The sequence below is a fragment of the Dasypus novemcinctus genome, chromosome 1 (genome assembly GCF_030445035.2).
Source record: "Dasypus novemcinctus isolate mDasNov1 chromosome 1, mDasNov1.1.hap2, whole genome shotgun sequence".
In the NCBI taxonomy this organism is placed as follows: Eukaryota; Metazoa; Chordata; class Mammalia; order Cingulata; family Dasypodidae; genus Dasypus; species Dasypus novemcinctus.
This window is the reverse complement of record NC_080673.1, coordinates 94,109,963-94,137,078: the sequence shown is the minus strand read 5'-3', so window position 1 is coordinate 94,137,078 and position 27,116 is coordinate 94,109,963. Positions and strand designations below refer to the sequence as shown.

The 27,116-nt window shown below is 36.8% G+C and overlaps 1 protein-coding gene and 1 non-coding gene across 8 annotated transcripts in view; one reads left to right on the top strand and one right to left on the bottom strand.

Moving 5' to 3' along the window:
* Positions 1–27,116, bottom strand: part of TBCK (TBC1 domain containing kinase) — a 445,069-nt gene that overhangs the window by 319,505 nt on the left and 98,448 nt on the right. For all 7 annotated transcript variants that reach the window (XM_058294468.2, XM_071215231.1, XM_058294462.2 and 4 more), the window contains exons 6-12: positions 25,344–25,485; positions 20,081–20,141; positions 17,802–17,863; positions 15,306–15,367; positions 14,160–14,308; positions 7,004–7,142; positions 6,285–6,384 (exon numbers count right to left, since the gene is read on the bottom strand). In XM_058294468.2, the coding sequence (XP_058150451.1) occupies positions 6,285–6,384; positions 7,004–7,142; positions 14,160–14,308; positions 15,306–15,367; positions 17,802–17,863; positions 20,081–20,141; positions 25,344–25,485 (715 nt within the window). The remainder of the gene's footprint in view (positions 1–6,284; positions 6,385–7,003; positions 7,143–14,159; positions 14,309–15,305; positions 15,368–17,801; positions 17,864–20,080; positions 20,142–25,343; positions 25,486–27,116) is intronic.
* On the top strand, positions 329–461 carry LOC111759921 (small nucleolar RNA SNORA9). Its single transcript, XR_002793758.1, has one exon. It is a non-coding gene; the product is annotated as a small nucleolar RNA SNORA9 (small nucleolar RNA).

Below are 27,116 nucleotides of genomic sequence, written 5' to 3'. Positions count from 1 at the left end.
CAGGAAGCCTGAACCCTTGTAAACGTCGGCAGCCATCTTGCTCCAAATAGACTTTGGTGAGGGAATTAACTTATGCTTTATGGCCTGGTATCTGTAAGCTCCTACCCCAAATAAATACTCTTTATAAAAACCAACCAATTTCTGGTATTTTGCATCAGCACCCCTTTTTGCTGACTAATATACCATGTTAACAGGACAAAACAGTCTCTTTAACTAATGGTGCTCTGGAGAACTGAATATCCATAACCAAAGGAATGAAAGAGGACCCCTATCTCACTCCCTATACAAGAATCAACTTCAAAATGGGTCAATTATAAACATGAGGACCTTGCAAGCCTCCAGTGTACTTGGTCTTCAGTGACCCTGTGCATTCCTACACTGCTTGCAAGAACAATTTTGAAACGGTTTGAGATCTTGTTCTATTCCATCTATGGAGCAAGTTACAGAAATTTCAGACAGTTGGGGGAAAAAAGCCAGGACCATAAAACTACAAGAAGAAAATGCAGGGAACCATCATAAAGACCTTGTCTTAGGTGGTGGTTTCTTGGACCTTACACCCAAAACATGAGCAACAAAAGAAAAAATAGACAAATGGGACCTCCTCAAAATTAAACACTTGCACCTCACAGGATTTTGTCAAAAAGGTGAAAAGGCAGCCAATTCAATGCAAGAAAATATTTGCAAATCACATAGCCAATAAGGGTTAAATATCAATGATATATAAAGAGATGTTACAACACAAGGAGCTGATGTGGTTCAGTGGCTGAGCACCAGCGTTCCCACATACAAGGTCCCTGTTTCAATTCCTGGGCCCAGTACCTCAAAAATTGGAGAAAAAAAAAGATGCTACAACTAAATAATAAAAAAGATGAACAACCTGATTACAAAATGGCCAAAGGACATAGACATATGTCAAAGAAATACGAACGGCAAAAAAACACATGAAAAAATGTTCAACATCACTAATGATTGGGGAAATGCAAATCAAAGCTACAATGAGATATCTTTTCACACCTATTAGTATTGCCACTATTAAAAAGATAGAGAACTACAAGTTACAAGTATTGGAGTAGATGTGCAGAGATAGGAAGGATTATTCGCTGTTCGTGGAATGTAGAAATGGTATAGTCACTGTGGAGGACTGTTTAGCAGTTTCTAAAGAAGTTGAATATAGACTTGCCACATGACATCTGCACACCGATGTTCATAGGGGTGTATTCATGATTGCCAAAAGATGGAAACAACCTTGGTGTCCATCAACCAATGAATGGATAAACAAACTGGTGTATTCACATGATGGAATATTATGCAGCTGTAAGAAGAAATGAAGTCATAAAGTATATGAGAACATGGATGAACCTGGAGGACATTATGTTGAGTGAAGCAAGCCAGACACAAAAGGACAAAACTGCTGTATGATTGCACTAGTATGAACTAAATATATTGTGTAATCTCATCGAGTTACTAACTTGAAAATGAATGCGCAAACAGATGAATTTGGAGAATGGAAATCTGAGGGTTAACTTGTGCAGAATTGGTAAAAAGATTATGTGTTAAACATTAGAAATGAATAGAAAAGGTGAAAGCCCAACATAATGTTTATAATTAGCAATAGTATTACGTGGTATGAAAGTAGTTTAAAGGGAAAGCCTAAGGTCATGTATATTACTAAAAGGAAAGCTAACAAATGTAACATGGGAACATATAGTACAGTAAAACTGTGTATGAAATATGAATATGGGTAAAATTGCATATATACGACCATTTTTCTTTGAAACTGAACAAATGTATATTCATACTACAAAATTTAAATATCAAATATCAAGATCTTAATAGACAAAAAAAATGCTAAGTGAAAAAAACAAGACACAAGTACATGTATGATTCAATTTACATAAAATGTAAAAATAAATCAATTTATAATGATTAAATTAGACTAGTGGTTATGTAGGTCTGGGTAAGGACTGGTAAGTGGTGTGGAGTTTTTCTTTTTGGAGTAATGAAATTGTTCTAAAATTTTTTGTGGTGTCGAATGCACAGCACTGTGATTATACTAAAAACCACTGATTATACACTTTGGATACATCAGGTGGTATGTGAATATATCTCAATAAATCTGCTGAATAAATAAATAATTGTGCAAGAATACCTGGAAATAGCAGCTAGTACCACAGGGGAAACATAGAGAGATTGAAGAATTTTCTTGTTTGTCTGTTTTTTATTATTATTATTATTGAAATAATGAAAATACTCTAATAATGCTTGAAGTGTTGAATGCACAACTATGTGATTATAACAAATACCATTGATTATACACTTTGGATGAATTGTATCAATAAAATTGGTTTTCTTCAAAAAAAAATGAGGAAGAAAAAAATATATTATAAAAACAATTAAAAGTATAGCTGACTTTTCAACAGCAACAGAATTCATCAGTGACTATCACCAAACTGAGAAAATAACTGTAATCCTAAAATTGTTAAACTAATGAAACAATTTTTTAATATTACGTTTTGAAAAGTTTCTAAGTAACAATTGAGCCAGCTTATTTGCAAAAAAACCTAAAAATTTCTAAGATATACTTCTTCAAGAAGGAAAATTCTTGAAGCTGATTTGGCTCAACTGACAGAGCATCTGCCTACAACATAGGAGGTCCAGTATTCAAACCCAGGGCCTCCTGATCCATGTGGTGACCTGGCCCACACACAGTGCTGATGAGTGCAAGGAGTGCTGTGCCACATAGGTAGGGGTGTCCCCCGCGTAGGGGAGCCCCATGTGCAAGGAGTGCGCCCTGCAAGGAGAGCCACCCCACGTGAAAAAAGCACAGCCTGCCCAGGAGTGGCACTGCATACACGGAGAGCTGACGCAGCAAGATGACACAACAAAATGAGACATAGATAACCCGTGCTGCTGACAAGAATGCAAATAGACACAGAAGAACATACAGCGAATGGACACAGAGAGCAGACAATGGGGGTGGGGGGAGGGAAGAGAAATAAAAATCTTAAAAAAAAAAAAAAAGTAGGAAAATTGGGTAACTAAAATCTGTGACCAAGAAAGAGTATTAAAAAGAAATTCATTCAATTATTATTTATAGGGGACCTTTATTATGTACTAGATACTCTTTTAAGCACTGTGGGATGCATCAGAGAATAAAACAAATTCCAGTTCTCCTGCAACTTGCATTCTAGTGGGGAGGAGGCAGGTAATAAATGTACAGGTTAGAAACTACAGAATATGTTAAATGAAGAGAAGTAAAATGGTAGGGAAAAAAGCAATGAGGATAAACAGTTGTAATATAGGGAATAAGGATCTTTGTATAGAGAGTCAATTGTAATGACAAGCAAAGCCAGAGAAGTCTTTAAAATACAGAGTCCAATATCTTGAACAAGGCATATTTTGATTTGTCATATTTTATATCACAATTTTCTTTTTGATTTCTACATATATCAGTTATTAGATTTATTCTAAGTTTTCTTACTTTATGTAAGATATACACACACTATATGTGTGTATCTCTGTGTATTAGAATTTAAAAGTTATAAAACAGAGGAGTGGCACACCTCACAGGGTCACACAGGGAAACATGGGGCAAACACGTCAGGAGCGTAGACTCACTCAGGCAAAAGGAGAGCAAATGGTTTTAGTGGACTTGGGGACTCAACCTTTATAGTGGTATATGGGTGGTCAATACACACACTGGTCTAGCAAGAGTGGGTATTGGTGAATTTTTTTTGACTTTTGCAGGGGCCAACACAGGTAGTACGTGGGAAGGAGGAGAAGTTGTTTATCTTGTATAAGTAGGTGTAAGGGACCTGTCACTGAGGGACCTAACCATAGGGTATGTGGCAGTTTGATATTATTGATTGTTGATAAATTCCAAAAAGAAATATTGTTTATGTTTGTAAATTGGTCTGTTCTTATGGGCTAGTGATACTGTTAGATTGTATTGAATTCAGAGGTTTCACTTTTACTTGATTAAATTATAACTAGGGCTTTGATTGGGGTGGGGACTCAGAGAAAACGACAAGGCAGAGGAGAGAGAGTTTTGATTCTGGACCCCCGGGAAGTAAATACACAGAGAAGCAGATATGTAGAGGAAAAGAAACTCACAGGCCAATTTCTTTATATGAAGAGTAATGCAAAAATCCCAAACAAAATATTAGACAAATCAAAACACAAATGTATAAAAAATAATTACCAAATCATGATCAAGTTGGGTTTATCCTGGAAATGTAAGCAGGATTCAGTACTGGAAAACTCTCTTAATGTAATTAAACATACTAACATAATAAAGGAGAAAAATGCATATTGTCTTAATATAGTCAGTTAAAAATTCAATATTCATTCATAATAAAACCTCACAGGAAACTGAGAAAAGTAGGAGACCTCCATAACTTGATGTAATAAATACCACACTTGATGAAATATAAGAAGCAACTGCTTTTAAAACTAGAAATGAGGAAGGTATGTCTACTATTACTGTTACAATTCAATAATGTACTAGAGGCTCAGCAAAAATCATCAGGAGTGAAGAAATTCATAGATAAGGATTGGAAGTGAAGAAAACTGTCTTAATTCATCGAAAAACCCAAGAGAATCTAAATTAAGAATGAGCAAGTTCAGTAAGGTTGCTAGATATGAGATCTACATACAAAAATTAATTGTATTTGTAGTTGTGCAAAAAACGATAGTTGAAATAGCATTTTAAAAGGTTTTCTATTGTTACACTTTTCAAAACGGAATTATTGATATACTTAAGATTTGTACATTTCACTGTATGCATGTTTTACCTTAAAAAAGAACCATAAGCAAATATAAAACTAGTTAATATTCAAGCTGAAGTGCAGTGATAGCTGCATCTAACTTTGAAATGTAAGAAAAAAATAAGATGGACAGATAAATATCTAGAGGGAAGAGACAGACAATTAAAGCAAATAAATGTTATTTGTAGAATCTGGTCAGGAGTCAGCAAATTTTTTCTGTAAAGGGCCAGATAATAAATATTTTCAGCTTTGTGGGCCAAGTAGTCTCTGTTGCAACTACCTGCATTCCTATGACTGGGAACCCCTATATACATAGGACATTTTGAAGATGTTATTTTTAGGACATTGCCCAACTATATCAAGTAGGTCTTTTTTTTTTTAAAGCTTTTTTTTAAGATTTATTTTTTAAATTTATTTCTCTCCCCTTCCCCCCGCCAATTGTCTGCTCTCTGTGTCCATTTGCTGTGTGTGGTTCTGTAACCACTTCTATCCTTATCAGCGACACAGGGAATCTGTTTCTTTTTGTTGCATCATCTCATTGTGTCAGCTCTCCGTGTGTGTGGCACCATTCGTGGGCAAGCTGCACTTTGTTTCGCGCTGGGCGGCTCTCCTTACGGGGTGCACTCCTTGCGCGTGGGGCTCCCCTATGTGGGGGAAACCCCTGCATGGCACGGCATTCCCTGTGCACATCAGCACTGCACATGGGCCAGCTCCACATGGGTCAAGGAGGCCCGGGGTTTGAACCGCCGACCTCCCATGTGGTAGGTGGACACCCTATCCATTGGGCCAAGTCCGCTTCCCTCAGGTGGGTCTTAATCCATATTTTTGGAGGCCTTATAAAGAAGAAACTGGAAGCCAGGAGTCAGAGAAGGCCACAGAGGGAGGTCAGAAATAAGTAGAACCTAGAAGAGAAAGACAGGAGACGAAGGACAGGAAGCAGAGATGCAAGCCAACAAACCAAAGGATCATGGCAAGCCAGTACAGTATACTACCATCTTCAAAAAGAAAGCACGATCTTGCCAACTCTTGATTTTGTACTTCTAGGCTTCAAAATAAAAAGACAATAAATTACTGTTGTTAAGTCAACCGGTGAGTGGGAAATTTGCTCTAGTAGCCCCGCAAAATAAGACAGATGATTATAAAAAATCAAATAGAAGAGCAAAATGTTAAAGACCTCCTAACTCATTTTGAGGAAAACAAACTGGAGCTCTTCCTCTTCCAGATACGAAAACCTCAATTGATAATACCACGTCTACCAAGTATATGGAAAAATGAGAATCTTATCCAATGATGGTGAAAAGTAAACTGGTAAAACCACTTGGGTGAACAATAGACAATATTTACAAAAACTGAAGATGTACAGGTGTTTTTTCCAGCAATTCCATTCCTCAGGGTATACCTTCGATTAACTCTCGCATATGCTATGAGATCAGGGTGGAAGATGACTTCATGTGTATCTATAAAGATCTAATTTTTAAAAAAATATCTACAGTAAATTTGGCAAAATATCATTCTTACATTTCTTAGTTGACACAAAGACAATGTCACGGTGGTATCATCTAAAAGTGAACTTCTATCTCGACCTTGTCCAAAACTCTCACCATCCTCAAAGAGATAACTGAAAAGATATTTAAAAAATTATTATTCTAAAGAGTACACAATATTCAATTTACTGTTTCTTCTATAAAATAAAATTTATTATAAGTCACCAATCCTTTAATCAAAGAAAGAAAAATTTCAAACTGAATGGTTAATAAAAAACAACTGCTAGTTGGGATTTCTCCAGACAAGTCTTGATGTAGTATGAATATACAATGTAGTATAAAGCATTTTAGAATAGAAGAGCATAAATTTCTTTGTTCATAGAAGTTCAATGCTAAAATTATTCTCCTGACACTATCCTGAGGTTTACATGGGTGGAAAATGATAAAGGGAAAAAGAAAAAGTATAATGGATGATAACCTCTAAGAAGAATCTGTTTTCATAAAACAAATGCATACTATTTGTTTAGAATTTCAGAGAACTGCTTTTGAGAATCTATATAGCCTTCAAACTGTTTCCTCTTAGAATTTCCATCATCCTATTTTCTAATTTTTCTACCTAATTCAATGTATGAGCAATATAATGTAAGTTAATATTTAAAAATCAGTTTGAGGAAAAAAAGTTGAAATCTTTTTTTTTTTTTAATATTATTACCACATTCTCTTTCCATTCCAAGAGCAGTTTTCTTTCCTTACTTGGGGAGTGTGCAGATAGGTGGTTTGGATCGAATGATCTCCTTGTTCATAAGCTCTTTCTCCAAGTCCCCTCCAGCCAAACACCAAAGGTAATACACTTCGTCAATAGATCTTTCTGCCAGGAAATCACTGTTTATATCTATTAATAACAAATTGAAAAGAGATCATAGCTATTAATCTTTCTGTTTTTGTTAAAGGCCAACAGTCAAGAATAGTTGAAATTCTGAAAAAAACAAAATCTGAGCAAAGCAAGGTTCCCTCTAGAATATTCATAATCATAAAATGCACAGGTGAGATGTAGATAAACACATTGAATGTAAAGTCATTTTCTTTGAGAATTGATGGAATTGTAATATATTTACAACTTTATGTGAAAATGCAAAAATACTAGTACAAAAGGAGAAACAACTTTTTATATTTAAGTATGTTTACTATATTAGGACAGATGGGGAAAATACATGATCCCAGCAGTTAAAGTCATGAAATTCAATAATTTTTACTTAGTTACGCTTTCAAACTCTAGGGAAAATAACTATATCTAACCTTTAAACTCATCACTATATTCCATTTTACTATTAATGGAACCTGGCAATATATTGGGCTTCATTTTTGAAGAAGTTTTGGATCACAGAGAGGTTCAACAATGGCAGGGGAGGAATACTGGTGTGGGATGTTATTGACAGGGGACACATGGTTCGCAGGGAGTTCTCTAGGGCATATATCCAGGGTACATAAAAATGTTTGGACATTTTCATAGTGGTTACAATTAAAAACAACAACTGAGGGAGTACTGAGTTCCTAGCCAGGGGCGCTCTATCACAGTACCTAAAGGAACAGCAACAATCCCCCAAGTGCAATGGCAAAGATCAAAAAAGAAGGAAGGACAAACAATGAGCCCTTGATACTAATGACTATGCTTGTAAGCCTGTGCAACGAAATAAGAACAAGGCCTAGAGCTTCAGGGTACCTAAGAGTTACCTCCTGAGAGCCTCCATGTTGCTCAAATGTTTAGTCTTGAAGCTAAACTCAGCATGTAAATGTGTTGCCTTCCCCCCAGCGTCGGACATGACTCCTGGGGATGAGCCTCCCTGGCACTGAGGGATTACTACCAAGTACCAGCTGATGATGTAACTACAAAATGACCTTGATTAAAAGGGTCAACTCAGACCAGCAGAATATCTCAGTCTACATATAATACCAGGAGTTAAAAATGCTTTTTGACCTGAATCAAAGGGGGAAATGGAAAGGACAAATGAGTTTATATGGCTATGAGTCTCCAAAAAGAGCCGGGAGGTTATCAGAGGGGTTGCCCTTATGCACACCTGAGCAGAGTCCCAGGGACAGATAAAGTAGATACAACCCCAGGTATTGGTTCTACTGAGGGCTACAGAGACCTGCAGGTTTTATGGTCATGGCAGATGAAGTTCAGTGCCATGTCAGTTGGCCCTACTTTGGAGTTTGTGTTTCTGTGTGATGGAGCTGGACTCAGATGTGATCTTTGTCCACAAGCCTCTCCTGTTACTTTTACCGAAACTGTAGTTGGTGCTGGGGTTTAATGTATACCCAGGGGACCTGAATCTCTGGACTGACCATGTGATAGCCAGGCCTCAACAGAATTGCAACTCCTACACTCTGGTTTATTGGACTTACCCCACTCAGCTAACATGGAGGTGAAGAAGGTCAACCACCACACCAGGGAGCCATGAGTGCCTACAACTGAAAGCAGGAGAATTGCCTCTATCATCCATGTGGAATCTAAACTCCCTCTTGATATAGATGTGGAGTGGACACAACCATTCTAAGGTCCACAGGATGGAGGAATAGAGTATGGATTAGAGTGGACTTACTGATATTCTATTCATGAACTATTGTGATTAGTAGTAATCGAAGAAAATATGGCATTGGTGTGGAGAAAGTGGCCATAGTGGCTGCTCGAGGTAGGGAGTGGGAGGAAGAGATGTGATGTGGGGGCATTTTCAGGACTTGGAATGGTCTTGGGTGGTGCTGCAGGGACAGTTACTGGACATTGTATGTCCTCCCATGGCCCACTGGGTGGACTGTGGGAGAGTGAGGGCTATGATGTGGACCATTGACCATGAGGCACAGCGGTGCTCAGAGATGTATTCACCAAATGCAATGAGGTTGTTGTTATGGAGGGAGGAGTGGGGTGAGGGGGTGGGGGAGTATATGGGGACCTCCTATTTTTTTAATGCAACATTAAGAAAAATAAGTAAAGACAAAAGAAAAAAGAAAAAAGAAAGTACATAATGATTTTCCTTTAAAAAATAATAGCTTTTGATTTTAAAATATTTTTGTTCCCTAAATTGCAGATAAGGAAGGGCCTGTTGACTTGTATATATTTGTCAAAATTCCTTTCTAAAATTTCGGCTTTATAGTCTATCAAATGGGTAATAAAATTATATACATTAATATTTTTTAGGTGCCAAAAACCTGGAAAATAGTAAAGTTGTTGGTATGTTAAAAATTAAAATAAATAAAAATATATTTGTTTATATAAAGAGGAAAAATGTACTTACAATATACCACACATTAAAATAACACTCCATTTGAAATTAGATACATATTAGTAATAAAAATACACATTTAATTTTAAATAAAATAGTCTTGCTTTATTCTCAGTCTTCACTTTTTTTTTTAATGATATGGTTGATCATATCAATAGAAAAGGAGAAACATAGATGACTTTTTCTTTTAACATTAAAGCTGAATTTAAAATATCATATAGGAGAAGCAGACTTGGCCCAGTGGCTAGGGCATCTGACTACCACATGGGAGGTCATGGTTCAAACCCTGGGCCTCCTTGACCCGTGTGGAGCTGGCCCATGTGTAATACTGATGCGCGCAAAGAGTGCCATGCCACAGACGGGTGTCCTGGTGTAGGGGAGCCCCATGTGCAAGGAGTGCGCCCCGTAAGGAGAGCTGCCCAGCATGAAAGAAAGTTCAGCCTGCCTAAGAATGGCGCTGCACACATGGAGAGCTGACACAGCAAGATAACACAACAAAAAGAAACACAGATTCCTGTGCTGCTGACAACAGAAGCAGACAAAAGAAGAACATGCAGCAAATGGACACAGAGAACAGATAACTGGCGTGGGAGGATGGGGGAAGAAGGGGAGAGAGAAACAACAAAAAAGAAAATCTTAAAAAAAAAAAAAATCAAGTAGTTCTAATAATATTTTACTAACCTGGCCAGAGCAATAAACACTTTATTAAAAACGATGAAAGCAACTTCTTGGAGCATAAGTTTCACAGTATTTCAAAAAGAATTATTCAGGTTGACATAAAGAAGTTTTGTGAGATTCCATGCAATTTCAAACAATAAGTTCAGATACCAGGCTTGGATAAATGAGGGCATTAATTAGAAAGCTCTGAATGACTCAATTGGGATATGCAAAACAGCAAAAACTATATATTTTTTTCTAACTTGTTATTTATTTAATACATTATCTAAGTGTCTCCAGAACAGTGTCATCTCCTTGATATACCCCAAGCACATACAAGAGAAATTCAATAAGCACTTGCTGGTTTTACTAAGTGCGGTCACCCCTCGGGCTGAAGTGTGGTTTGCTGGCCTGGCAGGGGAGAGGCCGTGGTAGGCCTAATTCCGCTGCCCCCATAATAGGGTGGTTGGTCGGGCCCACTGCCACCCCTGAAGGAAGCTCGGCATGGGCGCAGAGTGCCCTCGGGTCTCCCCTTCTCGGCAGCCATGCTTCCGCGGCCGCCCCTCCTCCCGGATGGCACCACACGATGCCTGTGGGGCGGCACCCTTCTTCTTCTTTCTCCCTGTGCAGGCGCAGGGCGGAAAATTCCAGTCTGCCCTTTTCCCCTCCCCCGACAGCAGCAACAGCCAGGCGTGGGCGGAAAAATCCAGTCTGCCCTTTTCCCTCCCCCCGACAGCAGCAACAGCCAGGCGTGGGTGGGAAACTCAAGTCTGCCCTCTACCCCAGCAACAGCAGCCACCAATCACTAAACCCTGCCACTTCCCCCAGCAACAGCAACAGCCAATCCCTAATCACCACCCCTCCCCCATCCAGTACTGCCCACTGACCTTTCTCCGGCAACCAATCAGAATAGGGCGTGGCTTCGACCAATCAGCCTTCCCCATCCCCTATAAAACTGTTGCCTCTCCCTCAATAAAGTGGACCTGTGTGTTTACCTTGTCTCCGCGGTAGTTCTTCTGCCGTGCACCTCTCCAGTTCTTCTGCCATGCACCCTCCAGTCCTGAGAGCCCCCGACAAGGGCCTGGCCTCCCTTGTCCCCAGTTCGTCGCCTGCTTCTCCGGGCGACCCCTTTGTCGCCGGCTTCGCCGGGCGACCCCGTCAGCCGAACCGCGCAACCCCTGTGAGACCGACCCCTCGTCTGCTGCCGGACCAACCCCTCGTCCCAAGCGGGACCGACCCCTCGTCCCAAGTGGGACCGACCCCTCGTCCAGAGCTGGACCGACCCCTCATCCGCAGCCAGACCCCACCTCTACCGACCGAGCAAACCGTCGCAACTAAGCCTTTCTTAACTTTGATTGAAGACTAAGAAAGAATGTTATTCACTCACACTTAAAAATTCAAACATCTTACCTCTTATTAGTAGATAATAAAGGGTATAAGAGATCAATTCTAGCAATTAGACAACTTTTAATTAACAAACATAAATAAATGTATTTTCTCTAACTCATCTTTCAGTCTGATTGAAGTCAGTAGTGACATACATGCAGTGGTGTGCTGGAGCTGTCATTTACCACTACATAACAGCCCAGGAATTCTTTGAGCTGGTTATTAAACAGTGCTATTATTAGAATTAAATTATATACATATACACTTAAGTAAAAATATTTTAAAATAAAAAGTAATGAATACTAAAACTCAATTCCTAATTATTTTACTACATTTTACTATTATCAGTGTTCTTAGTATTATGTCTAATTTATCTTTAAGTAATGGTATGTTCCTATAGATCTCTTTTCAATTCTGCATTCAGTGACATAATGATAGCTTGATATCAGCTATGGAGGGAGTATTTACTAGCTTACCACTACCAACAAGGGTAAATTCTGACTGAAGGCAAAGTAAGAGTTACACATGGCTGATGAAGATTCATCTTTCGTAACGAATGAATGCTTCTGGCTACAAATAATATGTTACTTAATGTGGCTTATGGAATAAATGCATTTATTCACCTCTCTTAATGAAACCATAGGTTTATTCAGGGGCTCAAGCTTGTCAAATTACTAGACCCATTTCCTGTACTCAAAGCCAGGAAGAAGAGATGAACTGTTACACTAGTAAACCCCTTTAAACAGGAAAAATGTTTTTCTTAGAAGAAACTTTCATGTCTAGATTTCCGTTCAGATCCCATCTATAGCAGTTTGATAGAGTAATGAATTCCAAAAATAGATATTGGATTATGTTTGTAAATTTGTCTGTCTTAAGTTTCACATCTACATAATTAAATGATTAGGGCTTTGATTGGGTCACATCAGTAGGGCATTGAGTCACCACCCCTTAGTAGGTATGGACTCACAGATAAGACATGGCAAAAAGAAGAGAGTTGGAGTTTTGATTTTGCAGTTTTGATGCTGGAGTATTTCAGCTGGAGCCCAGGAAGTGAACGCACAGGAGAAGAACACAGAGGAGTAGAGACAGTCTTAGACACAGGAGAAGCCCTGGGGAGAGAAAGAGCTGCGTGCCTGACAGTCTACAGCTGACCTTGTGGATAAAACAGTGGAGCTGATTCTGTAGAGAAATGAACCCTGGGAAGAGAGGAAGCCAAGAAAAGCCTGAACCCATGCAGATGTTGGCAATCATCTTGCTCCAACACATGGCAGTAGACTGGTGAGGAAAGTAACTCATGCTTTATGGCCTGGTAACTGTAAGCTTCTATCCCAAATAAATACCCTTTATAAAATTAACCGATTTCTGGTATTTTGCATCAGCACCCCTTTGACTAATACAGAATTAGTCAAATCTAGGCCACAAGCATATTTCCTATGCACTCAAAGAAGCTAGACAAGAGGTAAATCTGGAAATTTTACTCTCTATATTGGAGATAGGCTCTGTGGGAAAGGAATAAGGGAGAAAAGAAAAAAGAAAAAGAAAAAGACAAAAAAAAAAAGGATTTGGGCATGAAAATAACATTAACTGTCCCATTCTTCACATTTTTAGTCAATGGCTGCCTCTTCAGAAAATTCTTGATGTTCCAAGAAGAATCAGGTGCTCCTTTTGCTATCACTGTGCTATGTACATATTGACCTCATTTATAATAGGGATTGGTTAAATTGTGTCTGCCTCCCCATCTGGCATGAATGCTACTTAAGGATAGTGTGTGGCAAATAGTAGGGACTCAATATTTAATTGAATGGTTACTTAGTAAATCTCTTCTGTTTCGGCTTCTGCCATGGAAACTTTTTAGTGTAAGAGTAGGAGCAGATGTGGCATAAGTGGTTGCACACCTACTTTCACATGGGAGGTCCCGGGTTTGGTTCCCAGTGCCTCCTAAACAACAACAAAAACAAACAATAAGCAAAACAAACAAAAAAACGAACTCAGGAAGCCAATGTGGCTCAGTGGTTGAGTGATGGCTTTCCACATATGAAGTCTCAGGTTCAATCCCTGGCCCCCATTACCTCAAAGAAGAAAAAAAAAGGAGTAACTTATGGTGTTACTAAAGCACACATTCTGAGAGATAATTTTTAAAACACACTTTCTGAGAGGTAATTTTTTGCACAGGAATGAAAATTAAAAAGTTGATATTCTCGTAAACATGCAGGGTGTAATAAATGGGCTGTCTTATCAATAATACAATTTTTAGACCCTATTGATGATAAGTTATTTGGAATATCATAAACAATTATTGATGAAGAAATATCCCAGTGTAATAGAAAATTCCACTAGAAATAGAAGACCTTAATTTCACACTAAGATGTGCCATGAAAATAAGCATTTGGTTTATATACATAAACTTTAAATTTTAAGTTTTAAAATATTAGGTCAATTATATTTCAAGCACTTTCAGAATCAAGTCTTAAAGCCCAGATAATTATCCATAAAATCTCACTCATGTAATATTTATTGTTGATAAATTCAAAACAGGAACTATGATAATAAGGCTCATATTAATACCTATATTTATTATTTATCCATACCTTTCCATAGCTGGCTGATATCCTCAGGCAGAGTTAAATCAGCACATCTTAGAGAAGATGAAAATAGACTTGCAGGCTTGATAAAGGTGGTATATAAAGGTGACACGTCACTGAACACCTTGTCCTGCATTAGATCATCAGGGGTTGGCCTTGAGAAACACATTTAATATACGAGCATGAATGAAAGTCATTAAAAAGTTCCTAGAATAATAGCATACATTTAAGGGGATAGTTAAAGGATTAAATACCTCATCAGCACAGAAAATAATAAAGCTCTCCTTAGTGGAGCCTAGATGTATATCTTTATATAACATTCAAGTGATCATGCGTAAATGCTGAATTTCTTTTTTACTTTTGTTGTGCTTTTGTACCTTATAATCTATTAAAACTCTATTGAGCATCTACATTTTTTACTTTTAGCCTGACCATCATTCATGTGCTTTACTGAATATCTTAATTAATAATAAGTTAGTTTTTTTCTTCTACCTATTTAGTTTAATGAGGCATATTTACTCAGAACTATGTTTTCAACACTATTCCTCTTTTTCTCATATCATTTTTTAAAATCAATTTTATTGATACATATTCATAAACCATAAACATTCTTTGTACCTTGATAAAGGATTTTCTAAAGACAAATTAATACAAATCTCAAACATTGTATGTCTAAGGAGTTTCGGGGTAACTACATAACTAACAACGATATCATCAAAACAAAGTAAATTAATAACAATTTTCTGATATTCTTTTATATTGTCAATAATTTCTAACTTAGCTTACTATTTAGCCAAGCACTTTACTTCGATAGATATTGCCAAAAAGCTTTTGTTATTATTTCTCTTATCATTTGTATCTAGGAATATTCTACAGTTCAGCTGACTTTCTACTTAGAAGTTAGGAAATAAACTAGTGGCTTCTTCTAGTAGATGCCAACTTTCTGACTGTGGTTTAGTTTTAATTACTTTTTCTTCTATTAACACAAAATTTAAACCTTAAATTACTAACAGTAGTGATACTGGTGTTAAGTTTTTACTACTACATATATAAATATTTTTATTTAATCCATTAATATTATAATAAGAAAAAAAATCTACTACTTATATGCTAAAGATCTCAGTGTAATTCCAGATTCTTAATAATATCAACCTCTTAGAAGGGTGGAAGGTGAGGCACTTCTTCAAAAGATCTATCACATTTTCAGGAAGCTCCTGGTAAACAGAGAGAGAAAAGAATTATTTAAAATGATCTCTTTTAAAGGGGAGGGCAGACCAGTGTGTCAAGTCCTCAGTGTTGTTGCAAGTAACAATGAATCTTGTCTTCAAGGACTGAAGTCTGGTGGTTGCCCTGGGTCCTGAGGGGAGGGGGAGCAAAGAACAGAATAGATGGAAAAGGGGGTACTTGGGGGAAGACGGAAGTGTTCTACATGATCTTGCTATGATGGATACAAGCCATGTTGAATTATATCAAAGTTTATAAAAAGTGTATAGTACAAAACATAAAGCATGATATAGACCATTTACTATGGTTAGCAGCTATGTTTCAATATTTGTACATCAGTTTTAAAAAATGCACCATCCACATATTCAATGTTATTAATAGAGGAAGGGGGATAAGGGGGAGGAAGTTGGGTATATGGAGTCCCCTGTATTTAGTACATGATTTTTCTGTAACCTAAAACTTCTTTGAGAATAAAATGAAAAAAAAAAAAAAAAAAGACACTGGGGGAATAAACAGAAATGTCACTGTACATATAGGAGAACAGATCTTACAGTGATGAAAGACGAAATGTTAAAACTTTTCAAAAATATTTTTTCATTATTTTTTATTCCAAATTTTTATTTTTTAAAAAATATCTCATTTTATCATTAATTGTATTCAGCTATTTAATTTATTCATTTTTGAAGAAGTTTTGGATCACAGAAGGGGTAAAACTGTGGCAGGGGAGAATCATTGATGCAGGTTGTCAGTGATGGGGGATACACGGGAGGAAGCTCACCTGGGCATACATATAATGCATATAAATGTGTTCATGGGGCATTGTCACAGTGAGTGGAGATTCACACAATAACTGAAGGGATATCAAATCCCCATCCTGGGGAGCTCTGCCACATTCTGCAATGGATAACAAGAATCCCCCAAATACAGGGGCAGTGACTAGTGAAGGAGGAAGGCCTTGGCAGGCCCTTCATATTGATGACTGTGCATATGAACCTTTACTCTTGCAATTGAAATTTAGCCTAGTATTATAGGGTGTCTAAGAGTTGCCTCCTGGGAGCCTCCTTGTTGCTTAAATGTGGCTTCTCTCTAAGCTGTACTCAACACATAAACACATTACTTTCTTCCCAGTGTGGAACATAACTCCTAGAGATGAGCCTCCCTGGTACCAATGGATTACTACCAAGCACCAACCAGCAATACAACTGGAAAAAAACCTTGACTAAAAGGGGGAAAAGGTAAAGACAAACAAATTTATATGGCTACAAGACTTCAAAGTGAGTCAGGAGGTCAGACCAGAGGTTATGCTTATGCACATCTTAGCAGGATCTCATTGACTGCCAAAGTAGATACTACCCCAAATGGCGGTGCTCCTGAGGGCTCTGGAGACATCCAGACACTATAGTCAGGGCAAGTAGCTCAGGAGTTTGGTATCTTGCCAGTGAGCCCTACTTTGGAATTTGTTTCCAGAAGTGACAGAGTTGGACTCAGTTGTGGTTTCCCTACATATCACTCTTCTGTCCTTCTGTTTGAACCTATAATTAGCACTAGAGTTGGCAGGTGTACATCCAAGAGAATTAAACTGTTGGGCTGTCCATGTGCCAGCTGGGTCCTGAATCTCAATGGAGTTGCAACACCTTCTCTTCAATTCATTGGTCTCATCCAGGTCAACTAACATAGAGGTGATGATGGACAGTTCCATACCAAGGAACTGAGAGAATCTACAACTGCAAGTAAGAGAGTCCCATCCATTGGCCCTATGGTATCACAGCCCCCTCTCAATTAGAGATGAGGTGGACATCACCATCCCAGAATCTTCAGGATAGGGGAATGAACTATGGACTAAAGTAGACTTACTGGTATTCTACTATAAACTTATTGTGATTCTAGCAAGGGAAGAAATTAATCATTAATGTGGAGGCACTGGCCACTGGAGGTTCTGAGAGCAGGGAGAGGGAAAAACAGATGTAATAGGAGGCATTTTTAGGACTTGGGAATTGTCCTGAATGACACTGCAATGAGAGACACAGGCCATTATAAATCTTTCCACATCCTATAGATTTGGGTGGGAGAGATTGTAAACTACAATTTAAACTTTAATCCACACTTGGTGGACAATGCTCCAAAATGTATTCATCAATTGCAATGAATATACCTTACTAATGAAGGATGTTGTTAACGTGGGAAATATATGGGAGGTGTGGGGAACAGGGCAAATAAGAATGTCCTATATTTTTTATGTGATATTTGTATAATCTAAGTATCTTTAAAAAATAATTTTAAAAAAATGATCTATTTTAAAAATATATTTTATCCAAATCTCTATTTTAAGGTATTTTGATTAAAAAAATAAGTATTTTCAGCTTGCTAATGGGTCTCAAGTATACAAAAAAAATACAACTTTTTATTAATAGATTAATCACAAACCTTTATAATGTCCAGACAACCATGCTCTTCAGCCAGAACTATTATAGTGTCATCGATGCAGTCTATAAAACAAAAAACTCTATGAATTAATGCTGCTTTTCTAATCTGTCAAGCTAACCTGTAACCAAACACTGATAATTATTTTAAATAGTGCTATGTGGTTTTGTAATTTGGAATATTAGAAAGCATACTGGGAAGCGGACTTGGCTCAAGTGACTGAGCTTCCGCCTACCACATTGGAGGTCCCTGGTTTGGTTCCTGTGCCTCCTAAAAAAGACAGCAAGCTGATACAATGGGTAGGTACAGCAAACTGACACAACAAGAGACACAAAGAAGAAAAAAAGTAATGAGAGATACAACAAGGTGGGGAGCAGAGGTTCCCAGTGCCTCCTAAAGAAGAGAGTAAGCTGATGCGACAGGCAGGTGTGGTGAGCTGATGCAACAAGAGACAAAGAGAGGAAAAACATAATGAGGGACACAACAAAGCAGGGAGTGGAGGGGCTCAAGTAATTAGGTGCCTCCCTCCCACATCAGAGGGCCCAGGTTCAGCTCCTGGTGCCTCCTAAAGAAACAAGGAAGACAGACACAACAAGTGCAAACAATGAGGGGGTGAGGAGAAATTAAAAAAATAAATCTTAAAAAAAATAAAGCAAGCATGTAATGGAAGAGGATGTGGCTCAAGCAGTTGAGTGCCTGCTTCCTACACGGGAGGTCTCAGGTTCAGTCCCCAGTAGCTACTAGAAACAAAAAAACAAACAAATGAAAAAGTCAAGTCAGGGGAGCTGATGTGGCCCAGTGGTTGGGCACCAGACTCCCACATATGAGGTTTGGGGTTCAATCATTGGCCCTGGTAGCATGTAACTTTAACTTTCCTCCACAGTGTTTTGGTAAAATAAAGACCTCAAACACTAAATAATAATTGAATCATAGATACTGAAAGATAGTTTAAATAGTGAGATGAAGTAGTGATTCAAGAAAAGTAAAGATTCTCCTTTCCTTTATATATTTTGCTTTTTAAAAGGGTTTATTGCTTTTTTTATGATGATAAAACTATTTTTATTATATACAATTTGGAGAATGTATATGCATTCCTGGAGATTCAAAGTAAAAGTTTAGTCTTTAGACCATATTTAGGAATATTCAAGACACCCTAATAGCTATATTATCACTCCTTAAAATTAAATGGGATAAATATGGTAGAAGTTTATGCAATTTTATTTACAATTTTTATTTAATATTTATCATTACTATTTGTATATATGATTACTTTTGTAAACCCTCTTAATCTAGACAACAATCTATCACTCTTATATTTAAGTGGCCTATCCATATTTTCTCCTTTATTACCACACATGCTTAAGTCCACCCTAAATTAGATTACACAAATTTTTATTAATTCGAATTACAGATGAATACATCTAATATACATGAATAAAAGATATGAGCCTGTCATGAAGATAAATATTCTTCTTGAGTTCTTATTTATACCTGTTTCATCATGTATATGGTACAAAAGTTAAGATATATAGTCTGAAGGTAAACTACAGAGAAGTATAAGTTTATATTCTTGTATTTTGATTTTACAAGTTTACTTGGCTAGATCATGAAGCTATGGTTATTTCCATCCAGAATAAAATTCCTTGAAAAACAAAGACACCTCTACTATATCAGAAGGAGCGGTGGACTTGGCCCAGTGCTTAGGGCGGCCGTCTACCACATGGGAGGTCTGCGGTTCAAACCCCGGGCCTCCTTGAACCGTGTGCAGCTGGCCCATGTGCAGTGCTGATGTGCGCAAGGAGTGCCCTGCCATGCAGGGGTGTCCCCCGCGTATGGGAGCCCCATGCGCAAGGAGTTGCACCCCGTAAGGAGAGCCGCCCAGCGTGAAAGAAAGTACAGCCTGCCCAGGAATGGTGCCACACACACGGAGAACTGACACAACAAGATGACGCAACAAAAAGAAACAAAGATTTCCGTGCCACTGACAACAACAGAAGCGGACAAGGAAGACACAGCAAATAGACACAGAGAACAGACAACCAGGGTGGGGGGAGGGAAGGGGAGATAAATAAATAAATAAATCTTTAAAATATATATAGATATAAATCAGAAGGCATTTCTTAAGCTGTTTATATCACTGATCATTAGAAACTTAAAGAAAAGTGAGGATATTCCACTATGTATTCAAGATTTCAGAAAAATATATCCTAAATATGCAAGATTTCTAAGTTACTAAAGATTGTATTTACAGTTGAAAGATAATACAATTTCATGACACTTACCCAATGTAAGCAAAAATTTTAGTCTTTCAGAAATATCCAAGCTCTGAAATAATTTTCTTCCCTAAACAAAGTTGGAAAATAAATTCTTGTTAACAGTTTCATTTTTTTCTTCCAGTGAGGTCTTTTTTTTTTTTTCTACAGCTGAAAATTACATTATCAGGTACCTCTATTTTTCTTCAGAGGTATTTATTGGATTTTTAAATTAGTTCCACTAAAAAAGAAAAACATTGATGAAGACAACATTTTAAACCATGTTTCATAAAATTTCACATTCAAACCTGTTATAACCTAAGGATGGTTATATTCCAGTTTGGTCTTGAGCATTGTTCACTTTTAAGATCCAGGAATATATGGCTATCTAGGGGGATTTCAAAGTACCAGGAATCTTATTTGATTTAGAGACCAGAATGCCTTCTGGCAATAATTCACTTTTCTCTTTCATCTACCTAATTCTTACTCATATGTCATGATTCCGGTAGTCTGTTGTTTCCATTGATAAAGCTTCTATGACACTCCTTCCTTCTCCCATAATAATGCAGACAACCATTTTCTGGTCCCATAGCACCTGATACGTTTCTTTATTTTAAGACAGGAACAATATATTTTAGTGGTTTCCTTATAAGTCTGCCCCAGGAAGCTTCTTGGCATTGGGTTGAGTAAAAAATTTATTCCTTCCACAAATATGTATTGAGCAACATTGTGTGCCGAGTTTGAGCTTTCACCACTCAGTTTTATAATGTGGGCAAATTATTTGAACACCTTAAAACTCACTTTTCTCAGCTTTAAAATTAGAATTTTAATCATTATATGTGCTACAGATTGTGATGAGGTGAGGATAACAGTATATTCTTAAAAATTCTTAACATTTGTGGCACATAGAAAATGCTTCATAAATGTTGGCTGTTATTATGTCACTTATGATAAACTTAAACTTATAGTATCCTTTAAACAGACTTAGAAGGCAACAGCTTAAAAGAAAATAGTCTTTTCTCTAGATTTTGTACAGAGAGAAAGAGGCTCTGAAATTTTGTTTTTTAAAAATAGAGGAAAGTTCTTTTATTTCACCGTCATTCCTGAATGTGAGCTTTTTTTTTGAGTTAATGAATTCAAAATTCAAAATTACTTTCTAGCGGCACTTCATGGCACTATTCCACTGTTTTCTTGCATCCACACTTTTAATGTAAGTTTAATTCTCAAGCTTTATCAGCAATTTGTATTTTCTCTTTGGCAGGTTTGAAGATTTTCTCTTTAACGCTGATGAAGATACTGCAGCTTTTAGTGTTTTGGTAGAGTATAGCTTTGGAGGTAGATTTATGGGTGCAAAATCTGACTCATCCTCTTACTGTTATACAACAGACAGGTTGTTTAACTTCACTGTGTCAGTTTCCTAATCTGTAAAGAAGAGATGTTAATCAGATAAACTTTATAAGTCTGGGTGCAGATTGGTTAAGATAATGTACTTAAAGTGATTAGAAAACTGCCTGAACTCTTGATAAGTGTTGAAAAATGTTACCTATTATTTGTTACCTGTTATCTAAAGGTTTACTATAAGGTTTCTTGGTATGTTTTTGTTCTGTGTTTTGATTTTTTTCCATTTACCTTGCATAGTAATTAGTAGGTTCCTTTAAACTGAGGACTCACATCTTTCTTCAGCTCTGAGAAACACTTAGTCATCATTTTCTCAAATATTGTCTGTTCTGTAATTATTTTACTCCCTACTTCTTATACTTCAATTAGATGGTTGTTAGAATACCTGGATCTATCTTTCCTGTTTTTTTCTTTTCTTTTTTTTTTAGGTACTGGGGCCGAGGACTGAACCTGGGACCTCGTATGCGGGAAGCAAGCGCTCAGCTGCTTGAGTCACATCTGCAACGCAATTTTCCTTCTTTTAAATTTTCTTTGTGCCATATTCTGAGATAATGCCTCAGCTTTATCTTTCATTTTCAGTTGTGTCCAGTTTTCTATGATCCATTTATTAATAATTACTTTTTTCCCAAAAAACTGTATCCTTACTGTTTTTAGTAGCTGTTCTTGTTTCATAGCCACTGTAATTGTTTCATGAAGGGTTTCCCCTATCTCTTAATACATATATTTATTTTAAAGTCTTTTTTTTTTTTAAGATTTATTTATTTCTCTCCCCTTCCCTCCCCCCACCCTGGTTGTCTGTTCTCTGTGTCTATTTGCTGTGTCTTCCTTGTCCGCTTCTGTTGTTGTCAGTGGCACGGAAATCTTTGTTTCTTTTTGTTGCGTCATCTTGTTGTGTCAGTTCTCCGTGTGTGTGGCACCATTCCTGGGCAGGCTGTACTTTCTTTCACGCTGGGCGGCTCTCCTTACGGGGTGCAACTCCTTGCGCATGGGGCTCCCATACGCGGGGGACACCCCTGCGTGGCAGGGCACTCCTTGCGCACATCAGCACTGCGCAGGGGCCAGCTCCACACGGGTCAAGGAGGCCCGGGGTTTGAACCGTGGACCTCCCATGTGGTAGACGGACGCCCTATCCACTGGGCCAAGTCTGCTGCCTTTGAATTCTTTTTAATTGACTTTCAAGACTGCTTCCTAGGTGTAAATTCTTGTTTGTTGTTTCTTTTTTACTGTAGAAGACATCTTTAGATGTTTGGTGTTACACAGACATGCACTCATCATCTTTTGACACAGAATTCTCCTACACTTGGTGTTTTAGTTTGCTAGGCTGTCAAAAGCAGATAGCATAAAATGGGTTGGTTTTTCAAAGTGAGAATTTATTAGCTTATGAGCTTATAGTTGAGAAAAATGACAAAATAAAGACATGGTTAGGTGATGCTTTGTCCCTGAAGACTGGCTGCCTGTGATCCTGGATGCTTCTGTCACATGGCAAGGCACATGGCAGCAACTGCTAATCTCTCCCTTATCTTTCAGGTTTCCTTGATCTTAGCATCTTGCTTCCATGGCTTTCTCTCTCTCTGTATTCATCCCATTTTAAAGGATTCCAGTAAGAGGATTAAGACCCATCCTGAATGAGGTAGGTCATATCTTAAGATCCTATTCTCCAAAAGATCCTACTTACAATGGGGCCATACCCATAGAAATGGATTAACTTTAAGAACATACTTTTCTGGGGTATATACAGCTCGGAACGACCACACATGGTCTGGACTATGGAAACTTCTGGCTGGCAGTGTGGCTATATTGATTTTCTGATAATATGGCAAGTGCTTCTTAGCAAAACAGTGTGAGGTAAGACTTTTATCTATTTCCTCAAAATTTCTAATGCAACAAAAGTTCCCTTTGTTACTTACTGGTATGTTATTAATTTATTTCTTGATATTTAAATCAAATCTAAGGGTTTGGTGAGGTATAGGGAGATGTGAGTTTACATTCATTCTTCCTTCCTTAAACTGGACTATCCAAATTCTGGGACCCACTTAAAATGTTATGAAGCCATATGATGGAATTAATGTTTCCTTTCTTTGGATTTATACAGCTCTCTGAATTTATCTCACTACTTTATGGAACTGAATTGAAAATGTAAGCTTTATGACACTGTCTTAATCATATTTTATCTCGTTTGCATTTGGCATGATGCTATATAAACCATAAAGTCTCATTAACATTTGTTGACTTGAATTGGTCATATAAGACATATCAAGATTATTAGTAAAGAGTTTAGTTATAGGCTATGGTAATAAAAAGGAGAAACTATATAGCTGACATTTACACACATATTACTTCACATTCACGCAAAAATTTTCACTGAAGCTGTCATTTTAAAGTTTGAGATTTACAAACTTTCTCAGCAATGAAAAGTATGTAGACAAAAGATAACAATAAATTAGAAAACCTGTCATTTTCCCTTAGAAAAAGTCACATGTAAGGTACCATGTCATCCAGAATAAATTCCTATTTTAATAATATTAATAAAAGATAACATATATTGACTGTTTCCTATGCCACACCCTGTATCAAAAACTTTATATACATTAGTTCATTTAATTTTTCCAAGAATTTTACAATATAGATACTATTATTTATAGAAATAGAACACAAGGCTTCAGAAGTTCAGTTAGCCATCTGAAGTCACACAACTACAGTACAGCACAATATATGAATTCAAATCCAAATCTCTCTTACTACAGAAGTTTGTCTCTTATCTGTCATACTTTCCTGCTGTTGAATTAGTTATTAAATACACAAAATGAGAGAAATGATGTCTATTTAATTCATATATATGGTAAAATCACTGAGTTAATATTTTCATATTTTGAAAATTCTTCACAAGACAGAAATGAAATTTTTCAACAAATATTTTTTGAGCACTTACTATATGTTAGAATAAGACCAAGGTGCTTTACCTCAAAGATGAATAACCAAAATTTCAGTCTTGAAAGTCCTGATAGCCCACATAGAGTGACAAATGCTACACTAGATGGAGGAGAGCAGAGAAGAGAGGATACCTAACACTGGCAGGTATTTGGAGGTAGGGTAGATAGGTGAGAATGGGAGGACTTGATAGAGTGTTAGCTATCCTCCTAAATCCATTCTAATCTTTTTCCTCAAAATTTAGGTATCCGAGTAAAGACTGCATTTCATGGTCTCCCTTGTAGCGAGATGTAGTCACATGAGTAAATTATCGTGAGAGAAAAGTACAGAGTTGAAATTTGCAACTTATAGATCTTCTTAAAGATAGTTGCCCTGAACTCACTCTTCACCTTTCTATCTAGCTAAAAAAGTTTACGAAGGCACCAAATTGGGAGAAGGTATTGAGAATGGTGGCACAATCCTTGGTAGCTTGGGTTTCTGCATGACATTGTAGAGCAGAGCCCATCTATCCACTCTGATATGAGAAGAAAAAGTCTATGCTCTTCAAGCTACTGTATTTTTAATTTTTAAAAAAATGATATAGTAGCTTAGTCTTTACCCTAATAAATATACTGGATATCTGGTAAAGGCTTCATAAAATGCCAATATCTGAACTGAGTCTTATAGGAAACATGTGACAATAGCATAGGAGAGGCTATTTAGTAAGAAAGAATGCCATGGAGGGGTGAGAGAGCACATCATCTAAATGAGTGTACACAGTTTTAATATTTCTAAAGATACCAAAATAATATGCAATTATCAAATGAGATATTTAAAAAGTTGAACTGAAAATTAAATCTTTCCTCCTTAAATCTTAGCAATTTGCAAAATAAAAACACATTATTCCTAAATAACTTCTCTTTCCAAAAAGATTATTCCAATAAATACACAACTTCTTTTTATTAATTCAATATTTCTTTATACATACCACACAAAGCTCAAATAAAATGATTCCAAGAGACCACACATCTGATTTGGGGCCAGAAGGCAATGGTTTTTCACTTGGCATATGATCAGTTGTTTTGAAAATTCCTTGTGCAATTACTTCAGGTGCCAAGTATGATGGATACCTATATGATACATTAAAATAATGAGTAATTGATATATACAACAAAGGGACAAAGAAGTAGTAGTACATTTTTATTACCAGTGCAAAAAGATCTATGTAAAAATTCCATGCAATCAAATTAACTGTTGCTAGGAAGAATTCTAAACTAACCATAATACAGGTTTCTATGTATAGGCATCATGAGTAAATAACAGTTTCACATAGTTTGAAAATCCTTGTATCTCCCTACAGCATTAGTTCCTTTCTTTGTTCTCCTCTGTTTTTATCAGGTGGTCTCTCTTGCAATCCTGTTTCCAGGTGTTTTTCTTTCCTACTTACTGCCTATTTTTCTTTATACTGACCTGTTATCTAGAGTACACTTATGTTCACAACAGTATTTATTCTTTTGAGTAGAACAAGAAACAAAAGCTTAAAAAGAACATAAATTGAAAAGTAAAATCTCTTCCCATATCTTTTGTCTGTCTTTCCTAAGATATTCTCCATCTCCTCCATTCCTCTCTCCTTGACCAATTCTTTATATATATTTTCCACCCATCACCACTGCCCCACAGAGTGGCAGCATACTATACATTGTACTCTTATACCTTTTTGTCCCCCAATTAACAGTGTATTTTAGAGATCCTTATATAAATACAAGTATAGATTCCTCATTCTTTTTTAAAACTGTCAAGAATTTCATTGTAGAAATGCATTTATTTGACTAAACTCTGATGAAGGGTTTTGTAAGTTCTGTTCTTTTCTATTATAACAATGCTGAAATAAATAAATTGTAAATATTGCATTTCCCACAACTGTATGTATAGCTGATGGATAAATTCCTCAAAGTGGAACTGCATGGTCAATAAGGTAGGGGCATTTTAATTTCAATAGTTATCACCAAGTTGTCAATTTATACTCTCACCAGTAATGTATGAGGGTGACTATTTCTATGCACCTTCACTAACATAACAAGGTTTTGAAAATTGTTTTAGTAAATATTGAGTGAACACAAAAGACTCTTCATTAAATCTGAATATAAAGAATAAAGCTTCAACAAACATCCATGTACCCACCATACAGTTTAAGTAAAGAACATCAAATTACCACCACAAAGTCTTTCTGTTTCTCCCTGAACATATTCCCCTCCCTAACCCTCAGAAGGTACAGCCATCTGAAATTTTTCTGTTTAATTATTCTCTTCTATTTCTTTATAGTTTTACCTTATGTTTGTATTCCTAAAATATATATTGCTTGGTAAAGCATAATTCTGAACTTTAAATTATTGTACTTACGCTGACTGTATTTTGTGGACTGCTTTTTTCAATCAGTATTATTTATTTCTAAGAGTCACCTGTATCATTCCATGTAACTGTCATTCATTTTTGCTTTTATTTTATGAATATACCATAATTTATTTATCTATTCTCATGCCAGTGGGCATTTAAGTGGTTTTCTGGTTTTTATATTATAAACAATGTTGCTCAAAATACTATAGTGCACATATGTAAAAATTCCCCAAGTGTACAAACCTAGGCTTCAATGTGTGCACTCTCAACTTTATTATATCATGCCAAATGATATTCAAAAGGGGTTGTAATAATTTACATTTCCACTAGAAGTGTATGGCAGTTCCCTATTCCTTATTTCTTCACA